The sequence below is a fragment of the Schistocerca piceifrons genome, chromosome 1, assembly GCF_021461385.2.
Source record: "Schistocerca piceifrons isolate TAMUIC-IGC-003096 chromosome 1, iqSchPice1.1, whole genome shotgun sequence".
Lineage (NCBI taxonomy): Eukaryota > Metazoa > Arthropoda > Insecta > Orthoptera > Acrididae > Schistocerca > Schistocerca piceifrons.
In genome coordinates, this window is record NC_060138.1 from 395,685,770 (window position 1) to 395,702,515 (window position 16,746).

At 41.8% G+C, this 16,746-nt stretch overlaps 1 protein-coding gene across 3 annotated transcripts in view; it reads right to left on the reverse strand.

The window, feature by feature from the left end:
- The window catches only part of LOC124787031 (exocyst complex component 8), a 111,024-nt gene that overhangs the window by 33,602 nt on the left and 60,676 nt on the right, over positions 1–16,746 (reverse strand). For all 3 annotated transcript variants that reach the window (XR_007015968.1, XM_047254307.1, XM_047254308.1), the window contains exon 10: positions 9,371–9,501. Coding sequence is in view for 2 of the 3 variants with exons in the window: in XM_047254307.1 (XP_047110263.1) it covers positions 9,371–9,501 (131 nt within the window). In the remaining variant the exon portion in view is untranslated. The remainder of the gene's footprint in view (positions 1–9,370; positions 9,502–16,746) is intronic.

Here is a 16,746-nt window from a genome sequence, read left to right on the forward strand (position 1 = left end):
TTAAGTAAAAACCAATTTTGTAACAAAAATATACCCAATTGTAGTAAATTAAGTACCTGTAATTTTAATGATAAAAATTTTTGTTTAAAGCAGATGATAAATCCTACCAATTAATAGAGCTATACTAAATTTTAGAGTTGTAGTGTTAATAACAGCCAATACGAGTTCTAGTAAAGGTATGGTCCAGAAGTGACGATCTACCGTTAGTTCCAGTATAAAAATTCTAGAAGGCAAAATTTTCATTCAAGCAAGCTGTGCTTTCAAATAACTTATTTGAATAAGTTTAAAAATTAAGAAGTTTCTAAATTAATTTATAACTGTTATTAAAGATTGTGAGTCGAAGAAAGCAGTCGTTTGGAGGCTGCTGCAGTACGCAGAAAGCCGTAGACAACATATGTTCCCTCAGCCGTCCACTCCGGCACCTATATAAATACAGCCTGAGAGGCAGCAGTAAGGTTCACTTCGCACTCAGTCACTGTAAGATTCATGTCTGTTAAACGTCGGATTGCGCTCTGCCTCGGATGACGTCAGAGGTGGACTGTGACGGATCGCGTATTTGTGGTAAAAATGGATTGCTTGGAATTCACCAATGTAACTGCTGGTGTGCCGTCCTTGAGAATTACAAATCCGCTTGGCAAGTGGTGACTATTATTTCCACATTTATGGCGAGCATTAATTTTGAACATTTATTGCAAACTTTTATTATTAGTCAGGGCGAAAGATAATCTGGTAGGAACATACCATAGAGGTCGCCTCTTAACTGCTAGTTGTGTTGTTAGAATAGAAAGATTTATTTTCAATTGAACATTGTGAATTCCAAGTGTTGTACATGAGAAACTTCACTCAATATAAGTATTAAATAGAAGTTTATACTTTCATTTAAAATCATAGTCCTGATCCCGCTAAGCAGAAGGAGAATAGAAACTTTTCTTTCAGTGGGCTGGACCAGAATGTGGCTGTGTAGACTGGAAACTAAGGTCAGTACGTTTCCCTTCGTTTTCTGGCTGACCATAAATTTAGTTGCCAGGCTCGAGTGAGAAAGATGGCAAACTGAATAACAACCAACCATAAACTTACTAAATTATCATTATCTCTGCTGCCCCACAAAATATATAAACTAAAATGTCTTGTTATCACAAAATTAATAATTTTGGACTGTTTGTCACTAACGAAAATTCATCGGAAGACACCTCACTTACATTTCCAACATTTATGAAATGGGCAGCTGAACTCAAACATGGCCATACTTATCTTGAAAATGATCTGTATGAAAACAGTCCAAAACTGCAACCGCAGATGAAAACATAAAGAAAGTGCACAATAATGTACTGGACAATTAGCCATTAAAGTTATGTGAAATAGCTGACAGTATAGGATGTCACAAGACAAAATACCATAAATCAAGACCTAATTCACACAGCTATGGAGATGACACTAAGTGGCGTGGACAACACACTGAAGTTACAACAAAAGAAGAAAAACACTTAAATAGTGTCATACATTTCACAACAAGACATAACTATGTGACAGCTTTGTGAAAAACTGGAGCTACAGTTGTCAACCACCCACCAAATTAAATACAATAACAAATTTCTCTGTTACAAATGAATAAATTTAAAATAAATCTCACTAATTTCATGTGAAGATACATTAATATAGATGAGACAATGTTTGCCCACTTCCCACCAGAAACAGAACAGCAAAGCAGTTGATGGAAGTCAGTTGTCCTACTTCAAAAAAGGTGAAGTATGTTTTTCATCTGTAGGAAAGCTTACAGCTAATGTTTCTGGAATACTAAAGGGATTCCTCTTATTGATTACCTTGCAAAGGCTAAAACAATAACTGGTGAGTACCACTAAGTAGTTGGAGTGAGTGGATGAAAAACTACACAAGAAGAGGTCCGGAATACAAAAGAAAAAGTATCACATTTGATAAGACCAATAGACCTTATACACAGATGTGATTTGGGAACAGGAAAAGTGAATTATTTTAAAGCTGGATTGTAGAACATCTACTATATTCAATCAGATTTGGCACTCTTTTACCTCCTCCTGTTCCCATATATACAGAAATTTATAGCTGGAAAATCTTTGGTATCCAAGGGGATATGCCAGCTATAGACTGGTATTTTCCAACCCATTCAAAATGACACTAAATGGATTGAATCTACTCATTGGAGAGAAGAAGAAAAAACTGGACAGAGGGTAATGAGCAAACATGTAGTACATTGTAATATAAGTGCATTTTTACTTTCAAGAGAAAGGGAGGCCAGGGTGGAGAGGTGGAGTACAGCACTGTATTTCATGCCAGGTAAAGAATGATTTGTCACAGATACATACACTGCCTGACATAAGTTAAGGAGTGAGAAGACATGGTCAGATATCAATTTAACATAGAGATGGTATGTTGAGTTGCAGACAGGCACAATGAAAGACTTCTACACATTTAGTTTCTGGACAAACCTTTCTTTAGAAAAGTAAAGAAACACACACACACACACACACACACACACACACACACACACACACACATATTCATTCACACAAACAACCACACCTCTCACACACACAACTGCAACCTCCAGCAATTCAGGTCAGAATGGCACTCCAGTCAGAGCTGCCAGGGGTGGTAGTCATGTGCACATGAGGGGTGTTTGCTTATGTGAATGAAAATGTGTGTGTGTGTTTCCTTTTCTGAAGAAGGCTTCGGCCAAAAGCTAAACATGTAACAGTCCTGTCGTTCTGTCTGTCTGCGAATCAACATGTAATCTTTATGGTGAACAGCAGTCTATTATTTCCTTATAATGCTGATATTTCAACATGGAGTTTCCATTGTTTTATTTGTCAATTTAACTTAGTACATTTACTCACCCTTAGTGGGTACATAAATTATCATAGTGCTGAAATTCACTCAAAAAATAAGAGCGATTGTGAGAGTGCATTAGTGTTCTTCATGTTTAGTGTTGTTACCATGCATGGTAGGTTATAAAAGAGGTGTGAGGTTGAGCGATCACTGTGATGGACACAGAGATCTGCATACTGGAGCATGACAGCATTATCAGGATGTGACAGGCTTTGAACAACTGGTCAAATTGTGCAATATCCAGATTTATGGGGCATTTGGATGTGACAGTTGTGGACTGCAAGGGAATGTCCAAGGTTTCAGTCGACCGCTTCTGTACTCCGTAAGGAAGGATCACAATAATGTGCACCAAGCATATCGTAACCCCTTCACACATGTGTCTGTTATCCAAGAACTAGTAACGGACTTCCTCAAACATTCTCTGTGCTGTCACACATAATCGGTCAGAGACTAGCAGCAGGCAGACTAGGAAACTACTGTCCCATGCATATACTGCCACTAAAATCACAACACAAATTGCTGCATTTGGAGTGGTGCCATGACCAGGAAGAGACAGACTGCTGATGAATGGCATTACTTGGTGTTCAGCAATGAACCATGGTTCTGCACTATCCCGGAAGATCGACATCAGCTAGCAGAAAGACGATATCGAGAAGAGGCCTCATTCATGCAATGATTTGGTAAGGTACAGTGGTGTTACTCTTGATGTTATTGTGTTCGGAGCCATCAGCGATGACTACACAGGTTTCCGCTGGTATGACACAAGAGCACATCAAGGACATCCTGCATGCTAGTGTGCTATCTCTCATGCAACATGACTGTGGTGCCATTTTTCAACAGGACAATCCTCGTTCACACATAGCAGGTGTCTCTATGAGCTGTCTGCATGGTGCTGAGGTGCTCTCATGGCCAGCAAAAGACCCAGATCTGTGCCCAATAGATAATGTACAGGACCAGCTCAGCCATCAACACTGGCCCAGTGCCAGTATCAACGATATCAAGGACTAATTACAACAATTGTGTGCCAGCTTGCCTCCGGGGAGGATACAACAGCTTTGTGACACCCTTTCCAACCAAATAAGTGCATGCATCCAGGTCAGAAGGGCAGCAATGTCCTACTGATAAATGAGCTCATACTGCCAAGGTCTTTATAAATTTGGCTCGATTTTGTAATTACAGAAATAATGTCACATAGTCTCTCCACCAGTTCAGTTTCACTCCATTTATTTGTCCCCTGAAGTTTGTTTGTTTTCTCCTTCCCTTCTGGATATTTCAACTTTTTTTGTCATGTAGTGTGTGTGTGTCTGTGTGTGTGTGTGTGTGTGTGTGTGTGTGTGTGTGTGTGTGTGTGTTTGTGTGTGTTCTGAGACTCCAATACAGACTACAATTAGTACAATTTCTGAGGTTAGCTCACAAGTCATCAAATAAAGGAAGTAATGGACAATGGACAGGAAAATCAAAGGGTCAATAAATTGTTTACCTTTTAGACCAAGTCCACCTTCAGTACTGGAAACATACACATAAACCTCAAGCGTACGTAACCTTTATCTCCTGAAGCTGTAGCCACTCAGGTAATAGTGCAGAATCAGGAGATAACTTTAAATGTGTGCATTCTCTCTCTCTCTCTCTTTCTCTCTCTCTCTCTCTCTCTTCTCTCTCTCTGTGTGTGTGTGTGTGTGTGTGTGTGTGTGTGTGTGTGTGTGTCTTAGCTCTTAAAAACATTTTGTACAAAGGTTGACCAATTTACCACTTCTACATGCTTGTGCACTGCTCAATGCCTGTTTCATTTGTAAAGTATCCATCTACCCCTTAGTCTTTATACATCAAAGTGTCTAATCTACACCTCTCATCTCAGTGCAACATGCATATTCTTACATACAAGGCAAATGCAAATGAGAAAGCATGTACTTTTTTACTTTGTCACTCATTATTTTATATAAATTAAACAAAAAAATAAAATGAAATGTGTGTTACAAAAACCAAGAAAATGATAACACCTCCATGTGAAGATACCAGAGAATATAGAGAATTCAGATCATGTTATTTGTAGTGACCTGGAATCCATCAGTTCAAGAAGTAGGAGGAGATACATTGAAAACAGTTTCCTGAAGGCACAGATCCTCAGATGTACATACCAATACTGAAAGACCATGAATTCTCTGGCATTTTCCAGTGAAAGCCTTACCGGAGACACAGTAATGATACCGCTAACAGCATTTTTTGTGAGAATGAATAACAACAGACGAATTAGCACTGTGAGTAGTTTTAGTGATCAATGAGCCTTGTCTCGCTTCTCCCCCCTTTCTTTTTCCACTGAATTAGAATTCTGTACACTTTCGAAATGTCCATGGTTCAAATCTGGAGAGTCTTGTACCCGAAGGAAGCAAGGGAGAGGATATTGTTATTGTGGCCGGTATCCTCTTTCTACAACACAAATGCGCACATGGACTAATATGATTCTTTATTTACATGAACAGGTAGCTGTTACTTAACTTGAATAGAGTCCACGTTTTGTGGTACAAGATCATCAGTAATAGTCCTCTTGCAGACTGTTGTTAAGTCAATAAAACTAGACCTGCAATAGTCACTAATCTGGTCGCTAATTACTGCCATAGCCTGTGACGAACTAAACCCGATCTGTGCATAAACAGACAAATACAAACTGGATGTGTGAGAGAGTGAGTGGGTTTAGTTCATAACAGGCTACGACAGTACAAAGCAACCAGATTAGCGACTATAGTGGGACTAGTTTTATTGACATTATATTAGTCTGCAAGAGGACTACTACTGATGAGCTAGTACCACAAAACATGGACGCTATTCAAGTTGAGTAAATAAAGAACCATATTAATCCACATGTGTTGTAGAAAGAGGATACCAGCCACCCATAACAACATCCTCTCCCTTTCTTCCTTGTGGTACAAGAATCTACAGTGGCGACAAGGACGGAATATGAACCCATGTGTGCATGACACCTCACTGCTCACAACAGACAGGAAATTCCAGTGCTTGGACAGTGTAGTTTGCCTGCCACTTACAAATCTCACACTGGGACAGTGATATCAAGAGACAGTGAGAACATATTTGGTTCAGATGCCTTTGATTTGTTTGCACTTAGCATCCCAGAAAACGAGCTTTCAGTGTCTGCTTTTGAACCAAAAGATAGTGTAGCTAGCTTGCTTAAAGAATTTTCTGAACTATTTTCAAAAGGAATGGGAAAAGCTAATAAGTCTCTAGTACCTGTAACACTGAAAGAAAAGGCACAGCCTAAGTTTTTCCGGGCCTGCCCCGTTCCAATTACTTTAAGAAACAAAGTAGCCAGTGAATTGAAAGAATTGCAAAATAATGGTGTAAGTGCTCCCACTCAAGCTAGTCACTGGGAAAGTCCTCTCATTTTCTTGCCTAAGCCTTCTGGTTGCATTTGCATTTGTGTTGACCTCAAGCCTACAGTCAACCCACAGACAGTGGTTGACACTTATCTGTTACCTCGCCCTGAGGAACTCACGGACAGGCTTGGTGCAGGACATTACTTTTCTAAGACAGATTTGCATGAAGCCTACTTGCAAATTACATTGTATGAAGAATAACAGTAAGTGTTTGTTGTGAATAAATACTTAGGACTGTTCAAGTATTTACATTTGCTCTTCGGCAGAGCTTCCGCACCTGCCACCTTTGTAACAGCTGATGGCAAAAGTGCAATTTTTTTTTTCAAACTACCTTGATGATACTGTCATCTCAGGTCAAACACCAAAGGAACACATCAACAATTTGTATACTCTTCTTCGAGTGGTGTCAGAAGCAGGACTCAAGTGTCGTCTCGAAAAGTGTGACTTTTTTCAAACTGAACTACACTACTTAAGTCATGTGATGGACAGTCGCAGTGAGCATCCCCCTCCAGTCTCATTTGCTTGTGATCCATGATCTGCATGTTCCTCGCAACGTGTCTGAACTGCAGTCAGTACTAGGTGTGATGATGAACTACATTTGATTCATACCGAATGCCGCTCAGATGGCAGCTCCATTGCATCGCTTGCATCTGAAAATGTGCCTTTTGTGTGTACCAAAGAGTGTCAAGATGCATTTGAAAAACTCAAAAATGCCTTGCTCAGTGACAGATTTTTAGTGCATTTTGACCATGCCAAGCCAGTAGTTTTGCAAGACAATGCTACTTTCTATGGAATTGGGGCTGTGCTTTCACACAGAATTGATGCCTAAGACACACCTACTGCTTTTGGTTCAAAGTTGTTAACTCAAACTCAGCTCAATTATTCACTGATTGAAAGAGCATCTCCTGCTATTGTATATGGTGTGACAAAATTCTATTACTATCTGTTTGGTCGCAAGTTCCATTTAGTGCAGATCACAAGCCTTTGCAGGCCTTGTTTCATCTGTCAAAGCCAGTTCCTACGTGCACTGCTCAAAAATTGCAATGTTGGGCTTTGTTACTTTCGCAATGTCTGTATGAAATTGTGAACATACCTACAGCGAAGAATGGCAATGCAGACGCCCTGTCTCGCCTTCCGATTGGCCCAGACTCTGATTCTGCTGCATCTTGTTGCCAAATCAACAGGGCTCTGAATTGCTGGAATCTTTTCCATTGCACTACAAAAAATAGCACAGGCCTTGGAAGCAGACCGTGCTCTCAGGATTTTGTTGCGTTACATTCACATGTCTTGGCTTCGTTCATTGAATAGTATCCAGAACTCAGTTGTACGCCAATATTTTGCATGTCAGCATAACCTTTCAGTTCAACAGTGTGAGATTCTAGTTCAAAATGACAGAGGACAATCGCGTGTGCTTATTCCCACAGTGTTGCAAAAGGATGTGTTACAACTGTTTCACCAAGGACATTTGGGAATTATTTGCACTAAACAGTTAGCGCACCACCACTGTATTTGGCAGGGCATGGATGCCCACATTGAACAGATGACATCACAGTCTCGCGCATGTGCAGAAAACCAATCCGCTCCACCACAGGCATTCTCAGCTTGGCCTAAGACTATCCCCATGGTAACAAGTGCCATAGACGTTGAAGAACCATTTTGGAACACTTGTTGGATCATAGTGGTAGACTCTTTTAGCAACCTCCCATTTGCAGTGCCTATGGCTTCTACCACATCCTATAGCACCATTCAAGCACAGTCCTTCATACTTTGCAAAGAAGGTTTGCCAGCAGTACTTATGTTGGACAACAGACCACAGTTCACTTCACGCAATTTTGAACATTTTTGTGAATGAAATGGCATTTGTCATCTAACAATTGCTCCGTTTTACTCCCAGTCCAACGGAGAAGCAGAATGTTTCATATGCACTTTTAAACAACAGATACCCAAGCTTCACTCCACCCACACTTGGGAACAGGCGCTGCAACTTTTTCTTGCCTCCCATTGCTCCCTACCCACAAGATGGACCATTACCAGTGGAACTTATGCACGGCCGCCACCATTGGACGCTGCTACCTTTGCTACACCCACCGCAGCATCCACCGCCACCAATAATCCACAAGTATCACTTTGCACTGCACAATCCTGCTCTTTTCACAGTTGTTGGCAACCGTGGTCACTGGGAAACAGGTGTGATCCAGGAATGCATTGGCTCTTTTATGTACTCGATTGCAGAGCCCAAAGGTTTGCAGCATTGCCACCAGCTTTTGTTCCACCAGATTTATGGGTGCACGGGACTGTGGGGCCTTCGCAGCCCCCCCCACTGGTGACACCATGGCACCCCAGGAGGAGCAGATGGGCAATGCGCACTCACCTTCACCATCCCCCCTTGCCGGCCCAATGGTCGCTGTCGTGCCAAGGCAGCAGTTTTCCAGAGGATGTTCCTGTTGCCTCTCAAGCCAGATGGCGGGGTATGGTCGGAAGTATGCCATCCTCCACAGTCACGGCTCCTGGCATAAGCTATCACCAGCACATCGGTCGGCAAAGATTAAGTGCCAAGATCGATTAGTAGGCACTGGATCAAGCACGGCTATCATGGGAGAGGTCAGAGAGACACCCACAAGCAAAATGCTGCCAATGCCCTCTCGACAGCATGTATTTAGGCCACCACTGCAGACCGGAAGGCACTCACTTCAATCACTCAGTCTCATTCAATCATCCAGTTTGGCATCTGTCAGTTTACTCACAGGTTACGACAGTAGACAGCAACCAGATTAGTGACTATAGCGGGACTAGTTTACCTCAACCAGAATTGTACTTCACATCAGTCTGCAAGAGGACTATTACTGATGAGCTTGTACCACAACACATGGACTCTATTCAAGTAAAGTAAAGTAAACAATTCATGTTAATAAAGAACTGTATTAATACACGTGTGCATTTGTGTTGTAGAAAGAGGATACCGGCCTTCCATAACAACATCCTCTCTCATGCTTTTCCTTGTGGTACAAGACTCGACAAAACTCAAAATTAATTATCAACTAATATTATTATTATCATCTAATTACTTATGTAATTCAAGTTTATTGCTACACTGATCTAAAAAAAATTCTACAGCAACTTACCTGGTCACACTGGCCTCTGATGCAAGTTACACTTTCTGCAAGGCTTGTTATAGCAGACTGTGGCATGAAAACCTGCTTTATAAGATGAGATGTGAATAAAGTGAGCTCAGAACTTGCCCAGACCACAAATGCTGCAAATAAATACAAAAATGTCAGTAGAATAGAGGAATATTCAAGAATATTTTAGGTGTATGTTCTAGGTACTTACTAGCACTATCAGAAGAGCTTTATTATAAACTATGTTTGGAGAGACAATGCCAATTATTACATACTTAAATTAACACACAAACTGAAGGAGGAAAAAAGGAACACCGCCCCAATTAATACATACAAAACCCTTTTCTAAGACAACGGTTGGGGGTTGATCCTGCCCAACATGATTAAATATTTTAGTTACAAATAAAGTCAGGAACATAGGTTTTTATTGTTATCTTTTTGTGTTAGTTCATTCCTCATCACCTTAAAATAAACAACTGTCCAATATTACACACAACTGAGGAAGACAGGACTACAAAAGTCAAAAACTGTCTAATAATTCATCTTGTGTCCCCTGAGTCTGCTATTTGGGCATGCCTGTATAAAATTATTTCATTTCAAGCAGTGTCACTTTGGCTAAAACACTCGAGCTTTTGACAGCTCTCGCCATCGTCATTATCAGAAGTAAAAACCACTGACAGTCAGTGGTTTCTACTCCCAATGACATTGCAGTGACAGCTCTATTGTGATTTGAAGACTAAGAATATTTTATTCAGTTAATTTTGTGGTTGAAGCCCACTTTTCATCTGTGTTTGCTTTCTAATATATACGGGTGTTTGTAAAGCCCTGTTAATATTTCAAAATACCATAACTTGAAAACTGTTACAGACACACCATCATGGTATTTATAAAAACATTTAGCAGCTTTAAAAGTTGTTTTCTGTTGTGCCAGAATTTTAATATTTCCCCCACTTGTCACTCAAAGAACATAAAGGCGATATTTGAGTTCTGCTCGTGTACAGGCCAGCATTACTGCATCAACAATTCTGACTGCTTCATTGACCTGTGCACTTAGAACAGCGATGTCACTGATTGGCACTGTGTACAGGCAGTCCTTGATGTAACCCCTTGAAAATAACAAATACAAAATTTCAGTGCCTGTGTTGTGATGAAGTATGATGCAATGTTCCTTCAGAGATGCATGAATATAATAGAGGGAAACATTCCACGTGGGAAAAATATATCTAAAAACAAAGAAGATGTGACTTACCAAACGAAAGCACTGGCAGGTTGATTGAAACACAAACATACACACAAAATTCTGTCCTATCCAAAGGCCTCACTTTAAGCCCCACTCCCAGATTCAACCAAACAGTCCTCGTCAAAGATTTATTGTCCTACACTCGTACTCTCTGCTGGAAATATCACTTTGCCACGAAGAAAAACGATCCTAATCCTACTCCTAATGATCCAACTTCCCAAGACACTATCCAAATTGAACCCTGCCTGGAACAGTTCCGTCCTCCGTCACAGCGGGACCCACCTCCTCTTCCTCAAAATCACCCTCTCCAAACCTTCCATGAATTTCTCACTTCCAGCCTTGCCTCTCAATCCTTCTTAAAAAAACCTTAATCCTACTCCCAACATCACCACTGCTGAATCCCAGGCCATCCGTGATCTGAAGGCTGACCGATCCATCATCATTCTTCCGGCGGACAAGGGTTCCACGACCGTGGTACTTGATCGTCGGGAGTATGTGGCTGAGGGACTGCGTCAGCTTTCAGACAACACTACTTACAAAGTTTGCCAAGGTAATCCCATTCCTGATGTCCAGGCGGAGCTTCAAGGAATCCTCAGAACCTTAGGCCCCCTACAAAACCTTTACCCTGACTCCATCAACCTCCCGACCCCACCGACACCCCGCACCCCTACCTTCTACCTTCTTCCTAAAATACACAAACCCAATCATCCCGGCCGCCCCATTGTAGCTGGTTACCAAGCCCCCACAGAACGTATCTCTGCCTACGTAGATCAACACCTTCAACCCATTACATGCAGTCTCCCATCCTTCATCAAAGACACCAACCACTTTCTCGAACGCCTGGAATCCTTACCCAATCTGTTACCCCCGGAAACCATCTTTGTAACCATTGATGCCACTTCCCTATACACAAATATTCCGCACGTCCAGAGCCTCGCTGCGGTGGAGCACTTCCTTTCACGCCGATCACCTGCCACCCTACCTAAAACCTCTTTCCTCATTACCTAGCCAGCTTCATCCTGACCCACAACTTCTTCACTTTCGAAGGCCAGACATACCAACAACTAAAGGGAACAGCCATGGGTACCGGGATGGCCCCCTCGTACACCAACCTATTTATGGCTCGCTTAGAGGAAGCCTTCTTGGTTACCCAGGCCTGCCAACCCAAAGTTTGGTACAGATTTATTGATGACATCTTCATGATCTGGACCCACAGTGAAGAACAACTCCAGAATTTCCTCTCCAACCTCAACTCCTTTGGTTCCATCAGATTCACCTGGCCCTACTACAAATCTCATGCCACTTTCCTTGACGTTGACCTCCACCTGTCCAATGGCCAGCTTCACACATCCGTCCACATCAAGCCCACAAACAAACAACAGCACCTCCATTATGACAGCTGCCACCCATTCCACATCAAACGGTCCCTTCCCTACAGCCAAGGTCTTCATGGCAAACGAATCTGCTCCAGTCTGGAAGCCTTGAACCATTACACCAACAACCTGAAAACAGCTTTCGCATCCCGCAACTACCCTGTCGACCTGGTACAGAAGCAAATAACCAGAGCCACTTCCTCATCCCGTCAAACCCAGGACCTCCCACAGAAGAACCCCAAAAGTGCCCCACTTGTGACAGGATACTTTCCGGGACTGGATCAGACTCTGAATGTGGCTCTCCAGCAGGGATACGACTTCCTCAAATCCTGCCCTGAAATGAGATCCATCCTTCATGAAATCCTCCCCACTCCACCAAGAGTGTCTTTCTGCCGTCCAACTAACCTTCGTAACCTCTTAGTTCATCCCTATGAAGTCCCCAAACCACCTTCCCTACCCTCTGACTCCTACCCTTGTAACCGCCCCAGAGTAAAACCTGTCCCATGCACCCTCCCACCACCACCTACTCCAGTCCTGTAACCCAGAAGATGTACACGATCAAAGGCAGAGCCATGTGTGAAAGCACCCACGTGATTTACCAACTGACCTGCCTACACTGTGAAGCTTTCTATGTGGGAATGACTAGCAACAAACTGTCCATTCGCATGAATGGACACAGGCAGACAGTGTTTGTTGGTAATGAGGATCACCCTGTGGCTAAACATGCCTTGGTGCACGGCCAGCACATCTTGGCACAGTGTTACAACGTCTGGGTTATCTGGATGCTTCCCACTAACACCAACCTCTCAGAACTCCGGAAATGGGAACTTACCCTTCAGTATATCCTCTCTTCTCGTTACCAGCCAGGCCTCAACCTCCGCTAATTTCAAGTTGCCGCCGCTCATACCTCACCTGTCATTCAACATCATCTTTGCCTATGTACTTCCGCCTCGACTGACATCTCTGCCCAAACTCTTTGCCTTTACAAATGTCTGCTTGTGTCTGTGTATGTGTGGATGGATATGTGTGTGTATGCGAGTGTATATCTGTCCTTTTTTCCCCCAAAGGTAAGTCTTTCCGCTCCCGGGATTGGAATGACTCCTTACCCTCTCCCTTAAAACCCACATCCTTTCGTCTTTCCCTCTCCTTCCCTCTTTCCTGATGAAGCAACCATTGGTTGCAGAATTTTGTGTGTATGTTTGTGATTGTTTGTGTGTCTATCAACCTGCCAGTGCTTTCGTTTGGTAAGTCACATCTTCTTTGTTTTTAGATATGTTGTTGTTGTTGTGGTCTTCAGTCCTGAGACTGGTTTGATGCAGCTCTCCATGCTACTCTATCCTGTGCAAGCTTTTTCATCTCCCAGTACCTACTGCAACCTACATCCTTCTGAATCTGCTTAGTGTATTCATCTCTTGGTCTCCCCCTACGATTTTTACCCTCCACGCTGCCCTCCAATACTAAATTGGTGATCCCTTGATGCCTCAGAACATGTCCTACCAACCGATCCCTTCTTCTGGTCAAGTTGTGCCACAAACTTCTCTTCTCCCCAATCCTATTCAATACTTCCTCATTAGTTATGTGATCTACCCATCTAATCTTCAGCATTCTTCTGTAGCACCACATTTCGAAAGCTTCTATTCTCTTCTTGTCCAAACTATTTATCGTCCATGTTTCACTTCCATACATGGCTACACTCCATACGAATACTTTCAGAAATGACTTCCTCACACTTAAATCAATACTGGATGTTAACAAATTTCTCCTCTTCAGAAACGCTTTCCTTGCCATTGCCAGCCTACATTTTATATCCTCTCTACTTCGACCATCATCAGTTATTTTGCTCCCCAAATAGCAAAACTCCTTTACTACTTTAAGTGTCTCATTTCCTAATCTAATTCCCTCAGCATCACCCGACTTAATTAGACTACATTCCATTATCCTTGTTTTGCTTTTGTTGATGTTCATCTTATATCCTCCTTTCAAGACACTGTCCATTCCATTCAACTGCTCTTCCAAGTCCTTTGCTGTCTCTGACAGAATTACAATGTCATCGGCGAACCTCAAAGTTTTTATTTCTTCTCCATGAATTTTAATACCTACTCCGAATTTTTCTTTTGTTTCCTTTACTGCTTGCTCAATATACAGATTGAACAACATCGGGGACAGGCTACAACCCTGTCTTACTCCCTTCCCAACCACTGCTTCCCTTTCATGTCCCTCGACTCTTATAACTGCCATCTGGTTTCTGTACAAATTGTAAATAGCCTTTCGCTCCCTGTATTTTACCCCTGCCACCTTTAGAATTTGAAAGAGAGTATTCCAGTCAACATTGTCAAAAGCTTTCTCTAAGTCTACAAATGGTAGAAACGTAGGTTTGCCTTTCCTTAATCTTTCTTCTAAGATAAGTCGTAAGGTCAGTACTGCCTCACGTGTTCCAGTGTTTGTACGGAATCCAAACTGATCTTCCCCGAGGTTGGCTTCTACTAGTTTTTCCATTCGTCTGTAAAGAATTCGTGTTAGTATTTTGCAGCTGTGACTTATTAAGCTGATAGTTCGGTAATTTTCACATCTGTCAACACCTGCTTTCTTTGGGATTGGAATTATTATATTCTTCTTGAAGTCTGAGGGTATTTCGCCTGTTTCATACATCTTGCTCACCAGATGGTAGAGTTTTGTCAGGACTGGCTCTCCCACGGCCGTCAGTAGTTCCAATGGAATATTGTCTACTCCGGGGGCCTTGTTTCGACTCAGGTCTTTCAGTGCTCTGTCAAACTCTTCACGCAGTATCGTATCTCCAATTTCATCTTCATCTACATCCTTTTCCATTTCCATAATATTGTCCTCAAGTACATCGCCCTTGTATAGACCCTCTATATACTCCTTCCACCTTTCTGCTTTCCCTTCTTTGCTTAGAACTGGGTTTCCATCTGAGCTCTTGATATTCATACAAGTCGTTCTCTTATCTCCAAAGGTCTCTTTAATTTTCCTGTAGGCGGTATCTATCTTACCCCTAGTGAGATAGGCCTCTACATCCTTACATTTGTCCTCTAGCCATTCCTGCTTAGCCATTTTGCACTTCCTGTCGATCTCATTTTTGAGACGTTTGTATTCCTTTTTGCCTGTTTCACTTACTGCATTTTTATATTTTCTCCTTTCATCAATTAAATTCAATATTTCTTCTGTTACCCAAGGATTTCTACTAGCCCTCGTCTTTATACCTACTTGATCCTCTGCTGCCTTCACTACTTCATCCCTCAAAGCTACCCATTCTTCTTCTACTGTATTTATTTCCCCCATTCCTGTCAATTGCTCCCTTATGCTCTCCCTGAATCTCTGTACAACCTCTGGTTCTTTTAGTTTATCCAGGTCCCATCTCCTTAAATTCCCACCTTTTTGCAGTTTCTTCAGTTTTAATCTACAGGTCATAACCAATAGATTGTGGTCAGAGTCCACATCTGCCCCTGGAAATGTCTTACAATTTAAAACCTGGTTCCTAAATCTCTGTCTTACCATTATATAATCTATCTGATACCTTTTAGTATCTCCAGGGTTCTTCCATGTATACAACCTTCTTTCATGATTCTTAAACCAAGTGTTAGTTATGATTATGTTGTGCTCTGTGCAAAATTCTACCAGGCGGCTTCCTCTTTCATTTCTGTCCCCCAATCCATATTCACCTACTATGTTTCCTTCTCTCCCTTTTCCTACACTCGAATTCCAGTCACCCATGACTATTAAATTTTCGTCTCCCTTCACAATCTGAATAATTTCTTTTATTTGATCATACATTTCTTCAATTTCTTCGTCATCTGCAGAGCTAGTTGGCATATAAACTTGTACTACTGTAGTAGGTGTGGGCTTCGTATCTATCTTGGTCACAATAATGCCTTCATTATGCTGTTTGTAGTAGCTTACCCGCATTCCTATTTTCCTATTCATTATTAAACCTACTCCTGAATTACCCCTATTTGATTTTGTGTTTATAACCCTGTAGTCACCTGACCAGAAGTCTTGTTCCTCCTGCCACCAAACTTCACTAATTCCCACTATATCTAACTTCAACCTATCCATTTCCCTTTTTAAATTTTCTAACCTACCTGCCCGATTAAGGGATCTGACATTCCACGCTCCGATCCGTAGAACGCCAGTTTTTAGATATATGTATATACATGTATGTACGTATGTATATGAAGGGACAGGCATTGCAACAACTACAACTGCTGTGAAAGATATTAAATGTACTCGCAGTTGCGAATTTGAACCTCCTCCAGCTGTGTAATGGAATGACAACAATGAAAATTTGTGCTGGAATGGGACTTGAACCCTGATTTCCCACTTTATGCGAGCAGTTGCCTTAACCACTTCGGCTATCTGAGCGCGTCTTCAGGAGCAACCAAAACTTCCAAATGTCACACTTACCCAGATCTTGTGATACCCGCACACAAACTATCTGATTCCTGCCAGATAATGCACGCATGAATGTCTGAAGGACCATTGTTTCATATGAATTGTCAACATAGACACTGTGCAATTACATAATAAGCATTACATGCCTTGATGGGTTAAAATGATGATCATATCAAATGTACCTCTTTGGCAGGAATCTCGCAGCATGTATGCAAGCCTTACAAGATATGGACAAATGCTACATATGGGAGTTTGGGTCGGTCCTGAAGGTAAGGTGAATGCTTGTATAAAGTGGGAAATCCAGGTTCGAGTTCCAGTCTGGTACAAATTTCCAATGTCATCATTCCTTTATACAGCTG